This window comes from Eleutherodactylus coqui, chromosome 13, assembly GCF_035609145.1.
Source record: "Eleutherodactylus coqui strain aEleCoq1 chromosome 13, aEleCoq1.hap1, whole genome shotgun sequence".
In the NCBI taxonomy this organism is placed as follows: Eukaryota; Metazoa; Chordata; class Amphibia; order Anura; family Eleutherodactylidae; genus Eleutherodactylus; species Eleutherodactylus coqui.
The window spans coordinates 117,768,845-117,794,630 of NC_089849.1; the positions used below are offsets into that span (position 1 = coordinate 117,768,845).

A 25,786-nucleotide genomic window follows, 5' to 3' on the forward strand; every position below is an offset into this window, starting at 1 on the left:
ATCTCCTTTATTTATCACATGCCACTGTTAAAAAATCATATATTAATCTGAATCTGATAGTCTAGTCTGAAATGGATATTTTCTACAAAAACTATTCAAAATGGTGAAGGACATCTGGCCTCAAGAATTATTGATGTCTAATTTCACATGTTGAAGTTTAGCAAGGACCTCAAATGCACAGTTGTAGGCCCAATGCACACGGATCCCGCAGCAAATATAGCCCATAGGACATGCATTGAAAAATGCATTTCCATGCCCAGAAGCGGAAATCAACTGCGATATTCCGCTCGCGGAGTGGAAATCGCTGCATGTCTTATTCTATCCACGTGATCACCGGCCCGACGGCTCTGCACTGCACATGTGCAGCTGTGTGCCAGCAAGCACATTCGCAGAGCAGACAGACGACGCCGGACAGGTAAGCCAGGAGTCGCTGCAGGGGCACAGGGTCGCATCCCGCTGCAAGGATCTCGCAATTGGAATCCGACCCCGCCGTCTGCATTCAGCCATAGTTTCTGAAATACTACCTGTAGCATGTTCCACACCAGAGAGGAGCAAGAGATAAGAGAGGTAAGCAAATGGCCCAAGAACTGGTGTAAGAAGGAAGGGTTTGGGTTCTTGGAGAAGTGGGCTGACTTCTCTATTGACTACAGGCTCTATGGTATAGATGGGCTGCAGCTCAATAGAGAGCAGGGTTTTAGTGAGGAGTTAGGGAGAGCAGCTACACAAGACAGTGTAGACAGAAACATAGGATTTATTAATGAAATGGATGGAAGAGTTAGAAGAGCTAATAAGGACAAGTTTAACATTAAAAAAATGACCTATTAAAAAAAGTCTATTACTAAGGCAAGCAAGTGAAGCAGCAAATCACTTTGAGGTAATTATTATGGGAGATTTCAACTATGAGGATATAAACTGGGAAGCCGAAACCTGCGGATCTTCTAAACAAGTCTCTGTCAGTGACTAAAGTTAATTACCTTACCCAACTTCTAACATAGTAACATAGTATGTAAGGCTGAATGAAGACAATGTCCATCTAGTCCAGCCTATTTATCCTCCTGTGTTGTTGATCCAGAGGAAGGCAAAAAAAAAAACCCAAAGAGCAGAAGCCAATTAGCCCTTTTGGGGGAAAAATTCCTTCCCGACTCCCTAATGGCTATCAAACTGATCCCTGGATCAACCCCTAATAGTTCCTACCTGCCTGTATAAGATTTATATCCTGTAGTATCCTTCCGCTGCAGAAAGACATCAAGTCCCCTTTTAAACTCCTCTATGGATTTTGCCATCACCACATCCTCAGGCAGAGAGTTCCACAGTCTCACTGCTCTTACAGTAAAGAACCCCTTTCTATGTTGGTGATGAAACCTGCTTTCCTTTAAACATAGCGGATATCCTCTTGTTACCGTCACAGTCCTGGGTATAAACAGATCATGGGAGAGATCCTTGTATCGTCCCCTCATGTATTTATACATGGTTATTTGGTCACCCCTTAGCCGTCTTTTTTCTACAGTAAATAATCCCAATTTGGATAGCCTCTCTGGGGATTCCAGTCCCTTCATTCCATGTATTAGTTTAGTTGCCCTTCTTTGAACCCCCTCCAGCACTGTAACATCCTTTCTGAGCACCGGTGACCAGAATTGTGCGCAGTATTCCATGTGAGGCCTGACGAGTGCCTTATATAGTGGGAGGATAATGTTCTCGTCCCTCGCCCCTATACCTCTTTTAATGCACCCCAAGACTTTATTAGCTTTTGCAGCAGCTGACTGGCATTGGTTACTCCAGTTTAGTCTACAATCCACCAGTACCCCAGGTCTTTTTCCATATCACTTTTCCCTAGCAGTACCATATTTAGTGTATATTGGTGACATCCGTTTTTGCTGCCCATGTGAATAACCTTACATTTTTCAACATTGAACTTCATTTGCCATTTACAGGACCCAACTAGAGGGACGGTCATTTTGGACTTAATATTAATCAATAGACCTGACAGAATAATAAAGGCGCAGGTCGGGTGGCACCTAGAAAATAGTGACCATAATATGATAATTTTACACTTATCTTCCAATAGGATGTTTTATCAAGGCACCATTAAAAAAGTAAGCGATAATCAAAATTACAGTTATTTAGTCTAGGGGGAAAAATATCTGAGCAGTGACCAATTAAACATAAATAAGTGTCAGTACAGAGTCAGAGTCAGGTCTGTGTAGTGCTCTCTTAGTACTCAGACTATAACAAGGAGGCATCTACCAACATGGAAAACAGTCAAATGACACTATGGTGAATTCATTAAGAGTTCAAGAGGGACCAAGACATTTTTCTTGAGCAAAATAATATCATTTATAGTTTATAGATTTCTGCAGAAGGTTCATTGATCCAGGGATTTATTCTTATTGCTGAATTTGGAGTTGTAAGGATTTTTTCCCCCTAAGATGAGGAAAATTTCTTTCTACCTTCCTCTGGATCAACACTGCAGAATAATTGGTTGAACTGGGTGGAATTATGCAATTTTTTTTTGTCTTATAACCTAGCCTTACAAACTGTTACGATGTAAAGTCCTCTTGATGGCATGTGAATTTGGCTCAAAGAACCGGACAATCATCTAGTGTGTATGGAAGCCTTTTGACTCTCCATTGATGGCAGATGTCAAGGGAAAGAAGAATCGGGCAATTGGATTTCAACATGCTGATCCTTTGTTTCCTGTAGTAAATAAGCTACTGACAGATGTGTCTGGCAGCAGCTTAAGGGCCCTATTCACAGTACAACAATTGGGCACGAACATTCGTTTATTCAATCATCAAGCCATGTAAATGTGCCAACCATCAGCTGACAAACAAGCAAACGCTTATTCGTTAGCAGATCAGTTCATTTATGCAAACAGGAAAAAGCACACCGGTCAGCTGCTTATCTCCCTGTTCACACAGAGAGATGTGCATCTGATCAACGATAGCAGTACGGGGATGAACGATCATATTAACAATCGCTCATTCTAATGCTGCAAATCATTTGCATTGAATGGGCGCTGACCGACATGCTCATTGTTGGCCTCTCGCTGATTGCGTGGGAAGACGATCTGCTCATTTAAAAGGATCCTTACTCCCCATTCAGAAAATAATACATGTTGGTCGGACGTGTTTGTGAATTAGAGAGGGCTTCAGGGGGAAAAAAATTAAAGAAATCTCTGTTGACTCACAATTATCTGAAACGTATGATTCAGCTTTACGAAGATGAGATATAGAAGGAGGCGGCCATGACTAAAGTTTTCCTTCTAAGACAATGAGAACTATTTTATAACCGAAAAGAAAAGTTTTCCAAATGTACTGGAGGGCTGGAAACATTTCAGCATCACATAGTAAAGAACATATTTTGTAAGGAGAAAGACTTCCCCTGACCCTTTCTCTCTACGCAGCCTTCTCTCCTCTGTCCCTCTAAATCTCCTTCCTATCAGCACCAAGTCTCCTCCAATCCGTTCTACCTCAGTCGTAAATCAATTTGTCCAATAAAACAGGCTGACATGCTGAAATATCGGCTAAACAGCCACTCAATCTGTTTATGCAAATGGAATAAATCTATCTGTCCTCTCTAAATATTGATTATATTCCTTAATTTATGGCAAAATAAATACAAGGATTGCATGCAAAGTTGGGGAAAGTGAGAGCGGGGGGGGGGGGGATACATGCGATGGAGGAATTCTAGACATATGTGATGACGGATGTATTATACTGATACTATATGACAAGTGCCATAAACTGTGGTCAGTAGAACTATGTAATATTGATAGCAATGTGTGTGGGTGACCCTATTAATACCATAGAGCTACATGATGACTTGGGTTCCATGACGTGTGGCATCTACAGGCTTTGAACTGTTTCGCCCACCTGACGTGCTCTTGCTGCACGATCTTTGTCTCTTGCGGGCCTTATTTAATGCCCATAATGTCATGGCTGAGATAATACAAGACAACAGGGGATTTGTTTCTCACGTTCTTTGGCGGTTTCTTTAGTATACAGTATATGGCAATTATGGGAAAACCTAAAAACACTAGCCTACTGAATTTTTGAAAAGTACACCATGTATAACCATCATAGAAAACAAAAAATATATAAAGGAAACCCAGACTTCTCAGCTGAACTGTAAAAGATTATTTTAACCAAAATAATGGAGTAGGTTACCCATTGCTAGTGTTGGCATTGAGAAGTACAAGTGCAGGACAGCAGAAGAAGGGCACTGGATTTAACATTTTAATGCTAGGTACTAGAGTGTCCTATAAGTCTAGAACATGGGCAACAAGAAAGAACAGGCCAAAATGAATGGACCAGAAAGCCACATGGATCGTTTTAAATTATCTTTTTTAGAGACCATCTAGGGATTATTACCACAAAACTTTTAAAGGGGTATTCTATGACCAAAGTCAAATTCCAAAATAGTCCTAAATTAGCTCACAGTGCTACAAAACCCCCCCGATTGAAGCACAAGCACTCATTTCAGGTAAACAAAGGGCATTATTGAATACTTCACTGAGGCAGGATGTGGTAAAAAGCTAGAAGTTTTCTATAGTCCCAGAATACCTCTTTAACCACCCAAGGCTAAGGATATATATAGTTTGCTACCCCATTTGTATGCTGGTAGCAAGCTTTGGTGACATAGGCAAAAAGACAACCTATATTAGTACATGTTGTGTACCTTTAATATCATGGACAACTGACCACATGACAGTTAAAGCAGCCCTTAAAGGGGTTCTGTCATTACAATCTGTATTTTTTTTCTCCAGTAAATCTGCCCCGCTGGCACAACCTGTGGTAAATAACACATATAAAACGTTTTTTTCAGAAGTAGTACTTACCTAGGCTCCATTTTTCACCTCCATGCTCTGTTTACATCTTCAGCCCCTCCTGCTAGGAGGTCATCTCCCAGCACCCCTTGCTGTGCTGACCACTTCCGCCCTCACAAAGCTACTTCCGCCCATCCAGTGCAGTGAATAGTCCTGCCTGCAGTCTACCAAAATCTGCTAGTGTTTCTCCCTGGGTCTCTGAACACCCAGAGTTTCCCAAGGGCCTCCAGATCTTCCCTGCAATCTCACAGTAGCCACTCACTGTAGTCACTCAAAGCAGTCACTCATAGCAGTCACTCATAGCAGTCACTCACAGTAGCCACTCACTGTAGTCACTCAAAGCAGTCACTCAAAGCAGTCACTCATAGCAGTCACTCACAGTAGTCACTCCACATGGTAAAAACAGGAATATTCCCCATGCAATGTATTGTATGAGTGTATGTATATATACATTTATCTATGCGTATATGTATCAAGATGTGTGTGTATAGATATATGTATGTATGTGTGTATATATATATATATATACACATACACATACATACACACACACACATATAATATGTATAGTAATATATCTACACACTGCATAGGACATGTACGTTCCACGCTTACACCCATGTGCGGCTGCCCTCAGAGAGACAAAAAAGTGCACAAAAGTGTGCGCAACTGCACTTACATCTGTATAAAGCTGGTCTTATTGTATGTATATATGTATGTCCTGTTGTACCGCCTCTAGCTTGGATACAAGATGTGATACAGGGGGCATGCAGGCTCTAGTACCCTGTTGTACCGCCTCTAGCTTGGATACAAGATGTGATACAGGGGGCATGCAGGCTCTAGTACCCTGTTGTACCACCTCTAGCTTGGATACAAGATGTGATATAGGCGGGCATGCAGGCTCTAGTACCCTGTTGTACCACCTGTAGCTTAGATACAAGATGTGATACGGGGGGCATGGAGGCTCTAGTACCCTGTTGTACCACCTCTAGCTTAGATACAAGATGTGATACAGGGAGCATGGAGGCTCTAGGACCCCGTTGTACCGCCTCTAGCTTGAATACAAGATGTGATATGGGGAGGCATGGAGTCTCTAGTACCCTGTTGTACCACCTGTAGCTTAGATACAAGATGTGATACAGGCGGGCATGGTGGCTCTAGTATCCCGTTGTACCAACTCTAGCTTCGATACAAGATGTGATACAGGCAGGCATGAAGGCTCTAGTATCCCGTTGTACCACCTCTAGCTTGGATACAAGATGTGATACGGGGGTGGACATGGAGATTCTAGTACCCTGTTGTACTACCTCTAGCTTGGATTCAAAATGCGGATAAATACAGACGGATAGACGGATAAATACAGACGGATAAATACAGACGGGTAGACGGATAAATACAGACGGATAGACACAGACGGGTAGACAGATACAGATAGCATATATATGCATATAAATATATATATATATATATATATATATATATATATATATATGCATATATGCTTTTTATATATATACTTTTATTTATATATATATATATATATATATATATATATATGCATATATATGCATATATATATATATATATATGCATATATATGCATATGCATATATATATATATATATATGCATATATATGCATATGCATATATATATATATATATATATGCATATATATATGCATATATATATATGCATATATATATATATGCATATATATGCATATGCATATATATATATATATATGCATATATATGCATATGCATATATATATATATATGCATATATATGCATATGCATGTATATATGCATATATATATGTATATATGCGCATATGCATATATATATATATATATGTATATATGCGTGTATATATATATATATATATTTATGCATATATATATATATATATATATGCATATATATATATATATATATATATATATGCACACACACATATATATATGCATATATTTATATATGCACACACATATATATATATGCATATATTTATATATGCACACACACATATATATATATATATGCATATATTTATATATGCACACACACATATATATATATGCATATATTTATATATGCACACACATATATGCTTTTTTATATATATACTTTTATTTATATATATATTTATATAAATAAAATATATATATGCTTATATGCAGAAGCTTGCATTTCCATTGGCTAATAGAAATATATTCTGCCTGACAACAGTGTCAGGGATACATTTCTATTGGCCGAGAGGCAGCAGAAGCTTGCATTTCCATTGGCTAATAGAAATGTATTCTGCCTGACAACAGTGTCAGGGATACATTTCTATTGGCAGAGAGTGTGCACGTGTAACGTGCTCCCAGGCGAGCGCGAGCGCGCCGCAGACTCGCGCATGCGCAGTCGTGTGCCGCTGTCTCGCGCGTGCGCAGTCGTGCCGTTGACTCGCGCTGCTACCTTCATTCCGCGCTTCCTCACAAGACAATGTACGCACACGTCACTAGTGACGTATGCGTACATTGACCTGAAGGAAGCGGAAGGTAGGCAGTGTACGCTTTTTGACCGGATGGAAGAAAATCGGGTGCTGGAGGTCACGTGACCGAATTGACAAGCGGCTCCAGGAGAAGATTTGGGATAAGAAGAAGAGGTAAGCAGGCTGCCTGGGGAGCAATAGGTAAGTATAAAATTTTTTGTTTTTAATGACAGAACCCCTTTAAGTCCCTAAACAAAATTTGTCCAGGGACTGGATGGAGTAATATTACCAGGTACTGCTAACACGAGCAGTGTTGGGCTAGTCAGAAAGCAGCATGAACCGTTTGACTACGGATGACTACCCATATGCATTGAGTAATGACAGTAGTATTACATCCATGCCAGATGTTTGAAGAAGGACATCAGAAACAGGCAGATTGTCAATGGTACCAAAAAAAGGATTGAACCAAGTGATATAACTTCCACCTTATTGGCCCTGGGTCAAACTTCGTGTCTGTACTAGTTGATCATGCTAAGCTTCAGCTCGCCATGGCCATGTCAAGCTAAGTTTACGAAATGTTTGAAATAGAACTTTTCCATGAGACATAAAGACCTCATTGTTGTGGCTGTTGTATATGTTGGGTGAATTTGCTTCGAGTTCTGACCAACGTAAACCATAGGCATTGTGTGAACCTAGCTTTAGGTTGCATCAGGTTATAGCAGAGTAGAGGACAATGTAAGTCTTGCCTCTTGGCTATGATAGTGCCACCATAGGAAGGAGTATTATAGGAATGATTTCTCATCCATAAGGTACATGTAATAGAGCGTAAGACATTTATTTAAAATGGGTTACATGCAAAATCTGGAAAAAGGACCTGGTTAAGGAAATGAAGGGTAGGCATTCATGCCATCTATCAACTTATTGTTATGGCAGCTGATCATGGTCAACAGCATTCCTCACCTCCTTGCTGCAACTCTTTTTAGTTTCCTAATCTCCATAGGGTGTGCATGTAACCAGTCTGCCTCTTAAACAGCCAGTGTGTGCGCCCAGTTTTTCCATCCTCAGCCAATCTGGACAAGCCTCTGGCTATTTTAGGACCCCCCCCCCCCCCTGTGCAAAGGTGTTTTAGCGTTGTCTGCTCGCCTGATTTTGATTAATGCCTGTTCCACTCAACTTTCCTGATTTCTCCTTTCCTGACATTGGATTGTTTATTGACTATGTTTACTCTGTCTGCTGCTTGCCCAGTTCCACCTGTCCTGACTTTGTCTCTACTCCATAACCATGTCTCTGTCTAAAAACTCTGGTACTGATCCTTGAAATACCTTGTACAGGAATTTTACCTGCCCCGACTTCAGCTCTGTTCCTTGACCACGTCCCCGTCTAATACTCCAGTACTGCATTGCGGAAGGTGAGACTAAGTTGTGTCAGCAGCCACATAACTGAGACAACTTCTGGGGTAATGGTCTGGGGTCCCCCGCAGCAAAGACCAGAACCTGAATGGTGCGCTTAAAGGGTGAAAACCAAAAAGCCCAAGTGTGTCCCCCAGATCTAGCCCTAAGCCAAATCGATTCTGTGGCACGGCAGATCCACATCCACTGCCATGACACCAGTGAAGTGGGGTTTTTGAAATTAAGCTTGTCATGCTTCACCTGGAAGAGCTCCTATAAAGAGATGTGAGGCAGTCACAAGGCTCTCGTGATTGGGGAAGAAGCTGGTTTTGCCAAAGGCCTGTGGAAACCATGAACATTTGTATGAACCAAGTATATTTTCGGGGTTCTCGCTGGATAGCGAGGGATGCTATATATATATATATATATATATATATATATATATATATATATATATATATATATATATATATTAGAGGCTAGATGGCCTAGGATTGGATTTTATGTTCACACCATGTTTGGTTAAAGTGTTCTGTAATCCTGTGTGGACACAAATAAAGTCAGCTAAGTTCAGTCTACTACCAGAATTCACTGTGTTTGAGTGAATGTTTTTCACATGCCAACCATCTAACATAGAAAATGGCAATCTCATGAGCTAAATCCACTGCAATATTTATACATTAGAGTATGTTCACATAATGGAATCAGACACAGAATTTTCCACCCGTAAAACTGTGGCAAAAATCTGTGGCTAATCTGTAGATCCGTCCGTGGTTTTAGCCCTGCCAATGGGTAAATCTGCATGCAGAATTTCCTATGTGTTTCTTGCGGATCTGTGTGAAGAAGTGACTTGTCACTTCTTTGTACAAATCTGTGCTACTACATGTTTGAAATTCCATACACTCATTTTGTCCATGGACAGGCTAAATCTATGTGGGAATAGACGTCAGAAGCATACAGCTTTCAGGCAGGTGTGGAAAAACTGCTGCAAAGTAATTTTTTTTTTTTTTTTTTCAAAAACAGAAGGCGTTTGATTGGCTCAAAATTTATTCTGAAGCAGGACAAGAACCCCAAACATCCATCTTCAACAAGGAGTTCTGGAAGTGCTGATTTGGCCCCATAGAGCCCTGATCTCCCATCATCCAGTCTGTCTGAGATCACATGAAGAGACAAAAGGATCTGAGTGACATCCACAGAAGATTTGTGGTTAGTTCTGCAAAAGGTTCGAAAAAAAACGCCATGCTGAGTTCCTTCAAAAACTGTGTGCCTAGAATACTTGATGCTGATATGAAAGCAAAGGGTGCTCACACCAAATATTGATTTGATTTCATTTCTCTTTTGTTAATTGCATTTTATTAATTGACCAAAAAAACTATTAACACTTCTATTTTTGGAAGCATTGTTACTTATTTTGTATCATTTTTTCCACACTTGCCTAAAACTTTTTCCCAGTTCTATTATATATATATATACACACATACACACACAAATATCTCCGGATGAGAGACATAAAAATTCCTTTAATTTGAGGGCTCCTACATTTTTATGTCTATCATACAGAACTGCCTGAAAATTTGCTCTCTCTGATAACAGTGATTTTGGATTATACGGATTAAATAAAAAAAATTTAAGAAAAAAAGTTCTAGTTAAGATTTTATTTCAGAATGCCCTATGCCCGCCAGGAGGACTTCCACCAATAAAAATAAATTTATTGAATTCTCAATGTCAGACTCTGTTTTCCAAATGTCCTATCTTGCAGCGAGGCATTTGGTAATTATTTCAGCCCCTCTGCTAGGGAAAAGACTGTGCAGTCTGCAGGTAGATCCACACAGATCATGTCAGGTAAATTATTGAGAATGTCCATAATAAGAAATCACCACAGGCTTAAAAAGGGTGTGTGATATTCCTGGCTACACTGCGTGGAATGGTGCCAGAATTCAAGCCACTTATATCTCACAGCAACACTTTCAGGCTGAATTAATTAACTGCTCATTCACAGAATTGCTTCTTTTATGTAACTCTTTCCTTCCCTGGGAGTCCATCTCAAAGTACAGAAGGGGAAAAAAATCAAACCTTGTCGTGAAAGGCCGTACAAATGAAAATTCAACATTTTTTTTTTCAAAAAACATTCCACAAAATTGGTGAATTTTCCACCCCCTGTATTCTAATAAAACAATAAATCACTAGTTATGTACCCAAGTTTATACCCTAAACAATGGAAGCCAGACATGGGTTGGCAGCTTTCTCTTAGAGACACACAGGACATTGTTGTCACCACTCTCCCAACTGGTAATACTCAGTGTTGGTGATTTTCATGGCACAGTTTAATCCATGCACTAATTGTAATCCCATTACAGCACAGATAAATTCATTACAATTCACAGCTCATCAAGCCGGCAGCAATAACAGTTACTATGTTATTCTAAAACTGACTACCATGTGAAAAGCAAGCAGTAAACAAAAAGGAGGTTAAGCCTGGCATACAGCAGGAAGAAAAAAATCAATAGGACATTTCAAAAAGAGATATTTTTTTAAAAAATTTGAGTAATCTAAAAATATCATAGAAAACACACAGCCCTATATATTATATAAGAGCACACCAGGCAAAACTAGAATCCTCCGGAGGTTTACTTTATACATACAAGAGGTTAATGGAGGGCATCCCAGGCCTACCACGCTGAAAAGCTACCGTGAAGTACATTTTAGGGTGGGAAATGCAGTTCTTAGAAAGAAGAGTAAAGACTTGTATTTAAAGTTATATTTAAACATGAAATGCTTTTTGTGGTGAAAATACCAAATGAAAGAATGTTTATGGAGCAAAAAAGGGAAAGAAAAATATATAAATACACACACACACACATATATATACAAACATACATATTATATATATATATATATATATATATATATATATATATACATATATACAAACATACATATTATATATATATATATATATACACACACATATATACAAACATACATATTATATATATATATATATATATACACACACACACACACACAGATATACATGTGTGTGTATATATATATATATACAAACATATGTATTATATACACACACACATATATATATATATGCACAAAATATATATATATTGGCGCTCAGAAACGGAGGCGGGGGAAGACAGTATGTCACTGGATAGTCAGAGCACCCTCATGTCTATATCTCAGCGCGTTGAAGAGGAGGAGGGGGAGGAGCATGAGGAGGAGTGGGAAGAGACAGCTTGGCCCACTGCTGAGGGTACCCATGCTGCTTGCCTGTCATCCTTTCAGCGTGTATGGCCTGAGGAGCAGGAGGAGAAGGATCCTGAAAGTGATCTTCCTAGTGAGGACAGCCATGTGTTGCATACAGGTACCCTGGCACACATGGCTGACTTCATGTTAGGATGCCTTTCTCGTGACCCTCGCGTTAGACGCATTCTGGCCACTACGGATTACTGGGTGTACACACTGCTCGACCCACGGTATAAGGAGAACCTTTCCACTCTCATACCCAAGAGGAAAGGGGTTCGAGAGTGATGCTATACCACAGGACCCTGGTGCACAAACTGATGGTAAAATTCCCATCCGACAGTGCTAGTGGCAGAAGGCGCAGTTCCAAGGGCCAGGTAGCAGGGGAGGCGTGGAGATCAGGCAGCATGTACAGCGCAGGCAGGGGAACACTCTCCAAGGCCTTTGCCAGCTTTATGGCTTCCCAACAAGACTGTGTCACCGCTCCCCAGTCAAGGCTGAGTCGGCGGGAGCACTGTAAAAGGATGGTGAGGGAGTACGTAGCCGATCGCACGACCGTCGTCCGTGACGCCTCTGCTCTGTACAACTACTGGGTGTCGAAGCTGGACACGTGGCCTGAACTCGCGCTGTATGCCCTGGAGGTGCTTGCTTGCCCTGCGGCTAGCGTCTTGTCAGAGAGGGTGTTTAGTGCGGCTGGGGGAATCATCACGGATAAGCGTACTCGCCTGTCAACTGACAGTGCTGACAGACTTACACTCATAAAGATGAACAAAGCCTGGATTTTCCAGACTTCTCTTCTCCACCAGCGGACAGCAGCGGTACCTAAACAATACGTAGGCTGCACCAGCGGATGGAAGCATCGTTCTCTATCACCATAAAAAATGGGGACCTTTTAGCTTCATCAATCTGTGTATTATATTCATCCTACTCCTCCTGCTCCTCCTCTTGAAACCTCACGTAATCACGCTGAACGGGTAATTTTTCTTAGGCCCACAAGGCTCAGTCATATTACTTTTGTAAACAATGTTTATACGTTTCAATTCTCATTAAAGCGTTGAAACTTGCACCTGAACCAATTTTTATTTTAACTGGGCTGCCTCCAGGCCTAGTTACAAATTAAGCCACAGTAACCAAAGCGATTAATGGGTTTCACCTGCCCTCTTGGTTGGGCATGGGCAATTTTTCTGAGGTACATTAGTACTGTTGGTACACCAATTTTTTGGGGCCCTCGCCTACAGTGTAATCCTAGTAATTTTTATGGGCTTCGCCTGCACTCATGGTACAGCAAGGTGTGTGGGGTTGGCCTACACTTTTGCTACATAAATGTAACTGGGGCCTTGTCTATACTGCAACTACTGAAATGTGAAAGAGACTGTTATCTCCCTAAACTGCTGCAACAGGAATGTTACTGTGGCCTGTCTTGACTGCTACTACTACTGAAATGGAACTAATACTGTGCTCCCCCTATACTGCTGCTTCGGAATTGTTACTGGGGCCTGTCTTGACTGCTACTATTACTGAAATGGAACTAAGACTGTGCTCCCCCTATACTGCTGCTAGTGATATGTTACTGGGGCCTGTCTAAACTGCTACTACTACTGAAATGGAACTAATACTGTGCTCCCCCTATACTGCTGCTAGTGATATGTTACTGGGACCTGTCCAGACTGCTACTACTACTGAAATGGAACTAATACTGTGCTCCCCCTATACTGCTGCTAGTGATATGTTACTGGGGCCTGTCCAGACTGCTACTACTACGGAAATGGAACTAATACTGTGCTCCCCCTATACTGCTGCTAGTGATATGTTACTGGGGCCTGTCTAGACTGCAACTACTGCTGAAATGGAACTAATACTGTGCTCCCCCTACACTGCTGCTTTGGAATTGTTACTAGGGCCTGTCTTGACTGCTACTATTACTGAAATGGGCGGTTGGGCAGCATGTAACCCAGGAGAAGTGGCAGTGGAGTGTCATGCAGGCAGTGATTGTGCTTTGTTGGAGGTAGTGTGGTGCTTAGCTAAGGTATGCCTTGCTAATGAGGGTTTTTCAGAAGTAAAAATTGTTGGGGGGGGGGGGCGCTCTTGCCGCTATTGTGGCTTAATAGTGGGACCCGGGAACTTGAGATGCAGCCCAACATGTAGTCCCTCGCCTGCCCTATCCGTTGCTGTGTCGTTCCCATCACTTTGTTGAATTTCCCAGATTTTCACAAATGAAAACCTTAGCGGAGCATAGGTCCCATACAAAAATGCTCGGGTCGCCCATTGACTTCAATGGGGTTCGTTACTCGAAACGAACCCTCGAGCATTGCGGGAAGTTCGACTCGAGTAACGAGCACCCGAGCATTTTGCTGCTCGCTCATCTCTAATCATAAAGTATATCTGGACAGGCCTACAGTAAAGGGTTAAGTCCCCACCATAGACATTAGAAATGTGTGTAGGGATCTACCTGAACATATAGAAACTCTTTTGAGCCATTATCTTAATTTTCCATAAATATCTTTATTGACATTGATACTAGTTCTGGCATTGAATATTATGGAGTCCTCTATTTTGCTGGGTAATAAGAATGAGGCTATAAAAAGAGATAATGGAATTAATGTGGAAAGCGAGTGGACCCTTTGGTTAGATTTGTGAACATTAATGTATTGTGGGAGGCAGTGAGACGGTAACTACTATACGCAATAAAGGACCAGGATTTTATGACAGAGGTTTTCTTTCCTCTCTCAAAGAGTTAGGCCAGGCTCGTACGAGCGTAATTTAACAGCGTAATACGGGCGTGATGTATGCGCATAATACGCGGTGAATAAAGTCAATTTTCACCAATCCATTCACACTTGCATATATACATGGTGTATAATAAGAATGTAAAAAGGAACGCAGCAGGTTCTATTTTACCACGCATTATGTTTAATTGTTCCCTATTGTTCTCTATAGGCGTGTAATAAATGCTGTACATACGCAATTATATTGAAAAACCTTTGCCCTTGCATGAGTCTAGATAGGCACCTCGACAACCTAATAAGTATAAATTATGGGTCACTGATTTGCTCAGTTTTAGGTGGTGTTATTTTATACATCCATTAACAAATTGTCAGGTTTGAGGGTTTTTTGATAGTCCAAGAGCACAAGCCCAGCCCTTCCTATCCCAAATCTATTATTTGGGCCACCATAGCAGAGCTCTTATAATCACAGCATCACTAAGCAGCTGCACATACAGAAACATAATAACTTTAACACCGTCCCTAGTAGACATAGGTGGTACTTAAAATGTAAAGGCACAAGAGATGGAGAGAATGTTATAATGCCTATTGAGAAGTGGGACCCTGTAATCAAGAACGAAGCCAATAACATAAGGGGTTCAGTCTTCACTGAAACCCTGTTCTCCATAGGCACTTCCTGCAACTTTGTCTTGTGATTTTGATACCATTGAATGCAATGGTTCTATTTAGATATGACTGTCAAACTTGCAAGATTGATAACTAAAAGGAAGTCTAGCAAATATTGGAATATAACAAAAAGTAAAAATTAAAAAAGTCATTAAAAATAAGAAATAGAGAAATTCGAATTAAAATTGTTGGAGGGTGCCAAAAGCTACTTAGAAAGATAACGAAGGCAAAGATGCTTAAGCAACTTTGCAAAATGCCATTTTGTTTTCCTTCTATGACAATACCAAAGTCATTTGTAATCAATAAACATTTGTTGATACAAGTGAAATTTTGCTCAATGACACATGAGCCAGGTTGTCAAGATAAATATACTATACCCGTGGATGGACATTTGACCAACAACTATTCCTCTCTACTCCACCATACACGAGCATGTGCAGCTGAGCTGAGAATGCATGCATTTTCTATGGGGAGAGGAGAATAAGCCACTTTTGACATCTTTGTTTGGGGCTTATCTCCTATGGGAATAAAAATATTGGGTGTGTTGGAATCAACATGCCTGATCCTTCTTTTCTTTGGCATCGGCCACCAGGGAAGAGTTGGAAGACCATCATTCACATTAGATATTTGCCCAGTCCTGCTGAAATCAGAGGGGTTCTTCTGTCTCTCCAGTAACCTGTATGGGCATGTTAAAAAGGTTTTCCCATCTTCGTAGAATTTTACTAAGATGTGCCATCACTTTATGATCAGTAAGGGTCCGACTACTGTAAATCCTCAACTGATCCTGAAAATGAGGGGGATGTATTGCTGATTTAGTGCTTCATCCCTTTGTAGGCTTTCCCTCCACCTCAGTACCCCTGGCTATTTGACTGTGCAGAAAGCTGTAGTCGGCCTCATTAGGCTATTGTGCGAGTAAAACAATGAAGAGGAAAGATTGCTCAGCTAGCACTGAAGCCCCTTCATTTTCAGGAATGAATGGGAAACACAGTCTTAAGGATTTGGATTCTTGTATAGAAACACATGAATTCTTCCATTAATATCCCCCCATCCTCATACAGTGTACATTATAATTTAAGAAGAAGGCACTTACCAGTGTGAGTTGCCATTGGGAGGGGTGAGGAAAAGTATTTGGTGGCCTGGAAGTGTCCGGGATGCTGCACTGCACTGTGGCCTGCAGGTGGATTCATTCGGCCAGCTCCGCGGTGACTCAAGTGAGGAGGGGGAACAAACTCCCGGCCGTCCATCACGAGAGGGAGTGAAATATAGGGCAGCACTGTTTAGTGGGAATTCCCGGGATCCTTGCCGGGCTCCTCTTGAAGCTCCGGTATCATTCTCTATAGGAGACAAAAACAAAAGGATATTAAAAGTGACATACAAACCCTGCCCTAGAATAGTCTACAGATAACAATGTCAACTTAAGGCCCATTTACACAGGATGAATGTCGGGCAAACGATGCCTGACACTTGTCCCTGTGTATCCTCGCACGGGGTATCACTGGCTCGCTCACAGAAAGGCCAGCGGGGAGGCTGATGGAGATTTCTCTCCTCGCTCTCCCCTGCCCCTCTCTATTGACATAACATAACAACTATTCAGTACCGAACGGCTGCTATTTACACTGCATGATAAGCGATCAGCTCGTTGTCCATCATTTATGCAGCATAAACGATGGACGATGAGTTGATCGCCCAGTGTAAATAGCAGCTGTTCAGTACTGAACATCCGCTATGTTATGTCAATCGAGAGCGGCGAGGGAGCAGAAGGAGATAAGTTTTCTCCAGCCTTCCTGCTGTGAGCCAACGATACTAGCTCCTGTGCAGGTGCATGACAGCAAGTATGTGCAGGGACGAGTGTCCGGCATAGTTTGCCCGACACTCGTCCCGTCTAAATGGGCCTTTAGTATGCATACTCAAAAGAGACTATATGGTGACCTTAAAGGAGATGTCCCGCGCCGAAACGGGTTTTTTTTTTTTTTAACCCCCCCCCCCGTTCGGCGCGAGACAACCCCGATGCAGGGGTTAAAAAAACCACCCGCACAGCGCTTACCTGAATCCCGGCGGTCCGGCGTCTTCATACTCACCTGCTGAAGATGGCCGCCGGGATCTTCTACCTTCGTGGACCGCAGCTCTTCTGTGCGGTCCACTGCCGATTCCAGCCTCCTGATTGGCTGGAATCGGCACGTGACGGGGCGGAGCTACACGGAGCCGCTCTCTGGCACGAGCGGCTCCATAGAAGACTGCTGAAGACCCGGACTGCGCAAGCGCGGCTAATTTGGCCATCGGAGGCCAAAAATTAGTCGGCTCCATGGAGACGAGGACGCTAGCAACGGAGCAGGTAAGTATAAAACTTTTTATAACTTCTGTATGGCTCATAATTAATGCACAATGTACATTACAAAGTGCATTATTATGGCCATACAGAAGTGTATAGACCCACTTGCTGCCTCGGGACATCTCCTTTAAGTGATTTCCTATCACCAAATGTGGATTTGTAGGTATGGACATTGGTGTAGAGAGTATCTTCAAGGGATCACATAGCTGCACAGGAGCAAAATATCAAAAAAATGGTTCCCATATTTTAATTAACTCTAATGAGCCCTTAGGAATTTCTTTATGTCAAGTTTTTTTTCTTAATATTTCTTTCCCGTTTTTAGGCCCAAGACAGTAATATATTGAGCTAATTACTGAAATCAACCACTAAATAAAATTATATACTGTATTTTAAATATTACATTCACAGAAAACCCCATAATATTAACAGTGGTAGGGATAGACATGAGTATATATCACAAGCTCTCCACCATCACTGCCACCTCCAGGGCAAATACAGTTTAAGGAATGAAGGCCCAAAGACTGGCTTCAAACTATCCCAACTAGTAATGTGAACCATAAAACGGACTCTGACTCTGTTACTAATGGGAATGTGCAGACATTAAATGCAAAGAACAAGTGCATGCCATCCTTCCAGTCCGTGGCATGAGCACGTCTTTAGGAGCCAAGAAATTTTAGAACTAAATAAATCACTTATTTTTAGGGTAGCCATTCTATAACATTTGGTAAACACTTTTATTCATTGGTGTCCATAGATAGATGCTGCTTGACTTACAGTCTGTGTTAACTTATATAACAAGTGTGCTCTCTACATCATCAAGGCAATACATACCACTATGTTTGACAAATATTTTTTTTTTCTTGCTAGAACTAATAATTAAAAATACTACAAAACACAAAAATTCAAAAAAAATCCTAATTCTTAATAAATGCCCCCAAACTATCAGGCCACTCACAATTCATGACAGTAAAAAAAGAAGCACTAGTTTATGATACTTTCAGTAGTCAACTAAAACTTTTCGATGGTTTCTAAGCTTTTTTACACACGCTCACACACACACACACGTGAAACTGTTGCATGACAACCTGGAATCAAAGACGCAGATTTTACCTAACAAAGTTATCAGAATTGTTTCAGTTGAATGAAATAAACACCTTGTTTAAACAATAAATAAAAAAGGGAAAAGTTGTGAGTACATATTCATCCCATTTGCTATAGAACCCATAATAAGGTCTGGTTCAACCAACTGACTTAAAATGTCACATAATTAGTTGAACAATATTCCCCTGTGAGGAATCGTAGTGTTAAATGACCATAATGTCACTTTAAATACACCTCTTCTGAAAGGCCCCCAAGTCTGCAACACCACTAAGCAACATAAAGACCAAAGAGTTCTAGAAACATGTCAGAGACAAAGTTGTGGAGAAGTGTAGATGAGAGTTGAGTTATATAAAACACCCCAAACTTTGAACATTCCACAGATCTCCAAAATGGTAAGAATATGGCAGAGCTACAAACCTGGTAAGAGAAGGCTGCCCACCAAAATTCATAGACTGGACAAGGAGGGTATTAATCAGAGAGTCAACAAAAACACCAACGATAACTCTGAAGGAGCTCCAAAGATCCACAGCGGAGATGAAATTATCTGTCTATAGGACCACTATATGCTATGCACTCCAAAGTGGGGCATTATGGAAGGGCGGTCAGAAAGAAAAGTTGCATAAAAGGCTCACGAGAACAAACGTATGGGTAAAACGCTGCAGGTTCATTGACTCCATTCACCGCGTATCACGCAGCCGTGCCGTAATATGCGATGAAAACACGGTCATGGACATGAGCCCAAAGACATAAGAAAATACATTTGGAGTTCACCAAACAGCCTGTGGCAGACTCCTCAAACACATGGAAGAAAGTTCTCTGCTCAGGTTAAACTAAAAACCAAACTGCTTAGCCATCATGGAAAACACTATGGGGCAGATTTACTAACACTGTCTAATCACACAAGGCAAACTTAAAGGGGTTGTCCCGCGCCGAAACGGGTTTGTTTTTTTTTCAACAGCCCCCCCGTTCGGCACGAAACAACCCCGATGCAGGGGTTAAACAAGAACACCGGATAGCGCTTACCTGAATCCCCGCGCTCCGGTGACTTCTTACTTACCTGCTGAAGATGGCCGCCGGGATCTTCTCCCTCGGTGGACCGCAGGGCTTCTGTGCGGTCCATTGCCGATTCCAGCCTCCTGATTGGCTGGAATCGGCACGTGACGGGGCGGAGCTACAAGGAGTCGCTCTCCGGCACGAGCGGCCCCATTCAGAAAAGATGAAGACCCGGACTGCGCAAGCGCGTCTAATCTGGCGATTAGACGCTGAAAATTAGACGGCACCATGGAGACGGGGACGCCAGCAACGGAACAGGTAAGTGAATAACTTCTGTATGGCTCATAATTAATGCACGATGTACATTACAAAGTGCATTAATATGACCATACAGAAGTGTATAGACCCACTTTGTTTCGCGGGACAACCCCTTTAATCTTTAGATGCACCAGATTTATAACAGTAACTCTGCTGAGTGATAAATCTGTACGGCCCTGTTTACACAGAACTATTATGATTCAGAAAATCTTTCAAACGAACGAAATTGAATGATAATCATTCCATTTAAGCGCGGGCATAGGACTGAACGGAGAGTGGGAATCATGAGGTTCTCACTCGTTGTTCAGTTTCATCCAGAATAAAAATCATTGCCCACTCGGGCACTTCTCATTAGGCTGGGTTCACGCAGGGCGGATTTGCTGCAGAAATTCCAGGCGGAATTTCGCTGTGGCAAATCCGCCTGCTGCCGCTAATCCCTGTGTTAGCCAACCATGTGGACAAGATTTGTCAAAAATCCCTTCCACACGGGACAGCCAATCCCCCTCAAAAAAATAAATTTTAATTCCAGTGTGTAAAACAACAAAATAGGAAAAACCCCCAAGGGGCTGAATAGTTTCTAAAGGCAATTGCTGTGTACTATGCATTTTAAGCGTGTGAAAAACATGGGAGACGTACCCGCATGTGAGGGAGCCCTTACAGTCATGATGAACTGCTCAAGTACTACCAGCCTCAAAAAAATTCACCGACACATTTTTTTTTCACAGACACTAGAAAAAGTCCCCTGCTTTTACAGATCGGCCAGGAATTTTTGGCTGGTTGGCAACCCTGCCAACCAACCAGGCATGGACACAGTTAAAACGTGAACAGCAGAAAAGTTCAAAATAAGGTTAAAAAAATGAGACAAAAATGGAATGTTGCAGAAGGAAATTGTATCTATATGTAAGCTGAGTCTTCCAATTAGAAGAAAGATACAAGAAAATGGTCACCTCTGACTTATTCATGATATGGACTGCAACTATTAGTTTAAACGTAATCGACATTAACTACACTAATTATTGCAATGTGAAAAGGCCATTGGGTGTTACATGCAGCCGGAAACAGAAATCTTGCACGAAAGTTGAGCACAAACTCTGTAGGTTCTGGAAAGAGAGGTTTATAACATAATGCAAATCGTTCTTATATTAAAGAGAACTGACTGAAAGTCCTATGGGGATATGGTACTTGGACTCTATATAATTTATGATATCCCTAGATGGAATATCGGGAAGCTTATCTTGGGACTAATAACTTAAAGAATTTACTATTCCAAAGAACACTAGATCAGCCCAGTAACTCCCATATATTATATGAGCTCCTTTTGCATGGTGTTTGTGTCCCACCACCACCAGACTCATGACTACCACAGCATTTAATAGTATATCCTTAAAGGGGTTGTCCCGCGCCGAAACGGGTTTTTGTTTTTTTTCAATAGCCCCCCCGTTCGGCGCGAGACAAACCCGATGCAGGGATAAAAAAAAAAAAACGGGTAGTACTTACCCGAATCCCCGCACTCCGGTGACTTCTTACTTACCTTGTGAAGATGGCCGCCGGGATCTTCACCCTCGGAGGACCGCAGGTCTTCTGTGCGGTCCATTGCCGATTCCAGCCTCCTGATTGGCTGGAATCGGCACACATGATGGGGCGGAGCTACGAGGAGCCGCTCTCCGGCACGAGCGGCCCCATTCAGAAGGGAGAAGACCGGACTGCGCAAGCGCGTCTAATCCGGCGATTAGACGCTGAAGATTAGACGGCACCATGGAGACGGGGACGCCAGCAACGGAACAGGTAAGTGAGTAACTTCTGTATGGCTCATAATTAATGCACGATGTACATTACAAAGTGCATTAATATGGCCATACAGAAGTGTATACCCCCACTTTGTTTCGCGGGACAACCCCTTTAACTCCTTCCTTTGACTTTATGATCCACTATTGACCATTTCTGACACCCAAAAAACACTGACCACAAGGCCTGCCCCCACATGTGAGACACCAGCTACACAAAAGATCTGTAGTCCAACAATCAGATAGTAGATAGTATACGGTCTACATGTTCAGTCGAATACATAGAGGATTCTCAAAGGTGGCCTCATCATGGCTCACTGATTGGTTGGTTGCGCGTACTGAAGACAGGGGTTTTGACTGTAATGCTGAAAGTTTAAAAAGCCTCACATATTGAGAACCATAAAAAGACATCTTGAGGACTTTTAGAAAACAACATTCTAATGTCTGAATGGACAACTAGCAGGTGAAGCTTATGTTGAGTATTAAATATCTATTAAAGATGTATTCCCACAGCAAATCCTATTTCATACTATAATACTTAAAAATGCGCATGCCAGACAGAGAATGGAAGTACCCAAAATGTTCACGTAGAAAGAAAACAAAATGTAAAATACCCCTTTTGCCACTATTGTTTAAGAACGGCTGTCACTAGATACGTCCCCCTGTAGTCCATCTTGCACTAAGAAGAAACATGCATAATTGCTCCTTGTAATTTTCAATAGCGGTGTCTGAAATGTTAGAATATGTGCTGTCCAAACTACACAGGGCGAACATGGCCAGTGTCTTCTGGATGCCCCATGTGAACCGGAGAGAGCAGCATGAACCTGGGAATTGCAGTTTTGGATAACAAATTGGGTGGTAACATGGGGGGCTTGTGCTGAACTATCCATTTTGCCCTAAAAATACTAAATGTAACAGTCACAGGAGTACAGAATTTGGAGCAGAAATGAGTAAGAAGATGGCTAAAGGCACAGTTAGTGTTATACGGATGGTTGTCTACGTTTCCCAAGAACTACTTCTATTGGAAAACATACTTTAAAGGGGTTGTCCCGCGGCAGCAAGTGGGGTTCAGCACTTCTGTATGGCCATATTAATGCACTTTGTAATATACATTGTGCATTAATTATGAGCCATACAGAAGTTATTCACTTACCTGTTCCGTTGTTAGTGTCCTCGTCTCCATGGTGCCGTCTAATTTTCAGCGTCTAATCGCCGGATTAGACGCGCTTGCGCAGTCCGGTCTTCTTCTTTTCTGAATGGGGCCGCTCGTGCCAGAGACCGGCTCCTGGTAGCTCCGCCCCGTCACGTGCCGATTCCAGCCAATCAGGAGGCTGGAATCGGCAATGGACCGCACAGAAGCCCTGCGGTCCACCGAGGGAGAAGATCCCGGCGGCCATCTTCAGCAGGTAAGTAAGAAGTCACCGGAGCGCGGGGATTCAGGTAAGCGCTGTGCGGTGTTCTTTTTTAAGCCCTGCATCGGGGTTGTCTCTCGCTGAACGGGGGGGGGTTGAAAAAAAAAAAAACCGTTTCGGCGCGGGACAACCCCTTTAAGGCATTTTTCTCAGCCTTTGAGACTTTGAGGCATTGTATTCCTATAGAGAGGTCTATTAAAAAAAATGCCTGAAAATACTTGGCATGCTGCATTAGAGAAAAGCACCAGACCCACCCTACGTATGAATAATTCTAGCCATAACATATGGCCTGGGCCCCTCTCTACTAGCCATTTCTCAGAGCCACTAACAAACAGCAGCTATAACGGACACGGCACATTCATGTATTACATCTTTATGGCCAATATATAATGCTATATATACCTTCCCTGCAGTGGCCCTCTTCCACCCGTAGCTTCTCCCAATGATAGATGATCTCCGTGTAAGGTGATCATGGGTCATAGGTCACTGCTCACGAGTCCAGTGTCAACTTAAAGAGGTAATACCGTCAAACCACAATATAATCTCACAATTTTAACAATTTTAGGCCCACCAATATTAACTATCGGTATGTTATTGACGGTTCATTGTTCCCAGAAACCGTATACATATTGAAGTGGTTACCTCTTCTAAAAATGATTAAAATTAAATAAAAATTAAGATCTACAAACCCTCCTACTTATTTTTCCTTACAAAAAGAATTGTAAAAAAAATAAAATAAAGTTAACTTTAAAATATTGAGAATATCATGTTTAGGCTAGGATCGCAACACATTTATGTATCATGTGACATTTTTATTTATTTTTTGAATCTATTAAAAAATGTGCAGGAACCTTTTTAACCCTTTCCACTCCACTGTCTGACGTCTAAAGACATTATGATTTAGGGCTGCACAGCTCCGATGTTTGAAGACGTCCGTCGGGGTTCTCTTACTGTATATTGCCAGCCTCTCTGCTGCCGGAGCCTACTCAATGTGTCACCTCATGCAGTACTGGCTTTAGCCAGCAGATAGCGCCATTGTATAACAGCAGAAAAAAAGTAAGCCCCCTAGGAAAACCAGGATAGAAATTGGATTGGAAAGGGTTAAGAACAGCAGCTTCTTTTTTGACAGATCTGTTTTATCAACTTGCATCCGTTTCATAGAATTCTTACATGTATTCGTTTCAGGACTGTTCACACCTGTGCAAGGCGTTTCCATCATTGGGCTCCATCAAAGGAGCCAGACAAAGTAAACAACACAAGTGCTGGGTCCAGCAACTAACTGACATGAACGGCACTCAACAGACCCCGTTGACTGTAATGGGGTCCATCGAGCATCCAGCAAGCCATCAGGCATATTACCATGATTTTGCAATGGACCTACAATGCAGACTCCAACTAGGACCTCCAACACACATGTGAACTGCCCCTTAAACTGTTGGTATAGTGGAGAAAAATGGACTTCAAAACAGATGACTTCAACAGGATACCCATCCTAGAATATTCTTTTGCCATACACTTCAATGTAAAAAATTAATAGTCCAGGATTCATTTCTTCAATAGGACACAAAAATAAGACAATCTCCGTTTGTCTATCGTGTTAAAAAAAAACAGATCCTGACAGAAACTTGCCAACGGAAACAAAAACTCACTTCTAAACATGATGGGACCCCAATGAAAACCTATGGATCTATGAATGGATCCACTTGGGAAAAGACAAGTAAGAAAAAAACTACACCGGATATTACAAGAGGATAGCCCGCCGAGCGTGATGTGAAGAGGCGCCCTGACCCATGTGATAAGATACGTTCAGCGTTGTTTGACATACTAAGAGGGAAGGGGTTACTTGCATAGCATTCACAGATATTAGTTTTATGCCAGATTCACAACACTTTGCTCTGTTTTTTAATGTTTTTAAGAACTTTTTTTTTTTAGGCCGAAAACATTTTTTGCTGCATTTTGGGGATTATTTTTTATTTTCTCTTCTTTAAAATGCAGCATGTTTACGAATGGCGTTTCTCCATGCATTTTTTTCCTTTAGGCTTTTCTATGCGACCTCAAAAAGTCAGGAAAAAAATGTTTGTTTAAAATGTTACAAATAAAAACATTTTTAAAAAACCACCAAACACACTTGATAAAAAAAACAATAAAAAAAATACATGAAAATCATGGCATTTCTTTCAAGTGTTTAAAAAAAACATTGTGTGTGAGTAGGAGCCCTGAACTACGTATTCCAAAAAACTAAGCATCTTTCATGATATCTTTTAAAAACACACACGAGCAAAACTAGAGTTATACAAGTTAAGGTTATCAAAATGACTCTGCACAGACCTGGTATCTGCCACAGAAAACAGATACTTCTTAATAAATGTGTTGTGATATGAGATTGATCCCACTCTTGGTCCCCTGGGAGGGATCAGTAACAACAATCATAAATAAGACAAGCTTAGAATTTCTTATAAGAGAAAGTACATACTCTGGCGGTATTATGTAGTAAGCTCCAGTACATGGATATCC

The 25,786-nt window shown here is 41.5% G+C and overlaps 1 protein-coding gene across 5 annotated transcripts in view; it reads right to left on the reverse strand.

The window, feature by feature from the left end:
- Nucleotides 1-25,786, reverse strand: part of BAHCC1 (BAH domain and coiled-coil containing 1) — a 155,267-nt gene that overhangs the window by 104,392 nt on the left and 25,089 nt on the right. For all 5 annotated transcript variants that reach the window (XM_066586712.1, XM_066586714.1, XM_066586710.1 and 2 more), the window contains one exon: nt 16,426-16,669. In XM_066586712.1, the coding sequence (XP_066442809.1) occupies nt 16,426-16,579 (154 nt within the window). In that variant the 5' untranslated portion in view covers nt 16,580-16,669. The remainder of the gene's footprint in view (nt 1-16,425; nt 16,670-25,786) is intronic.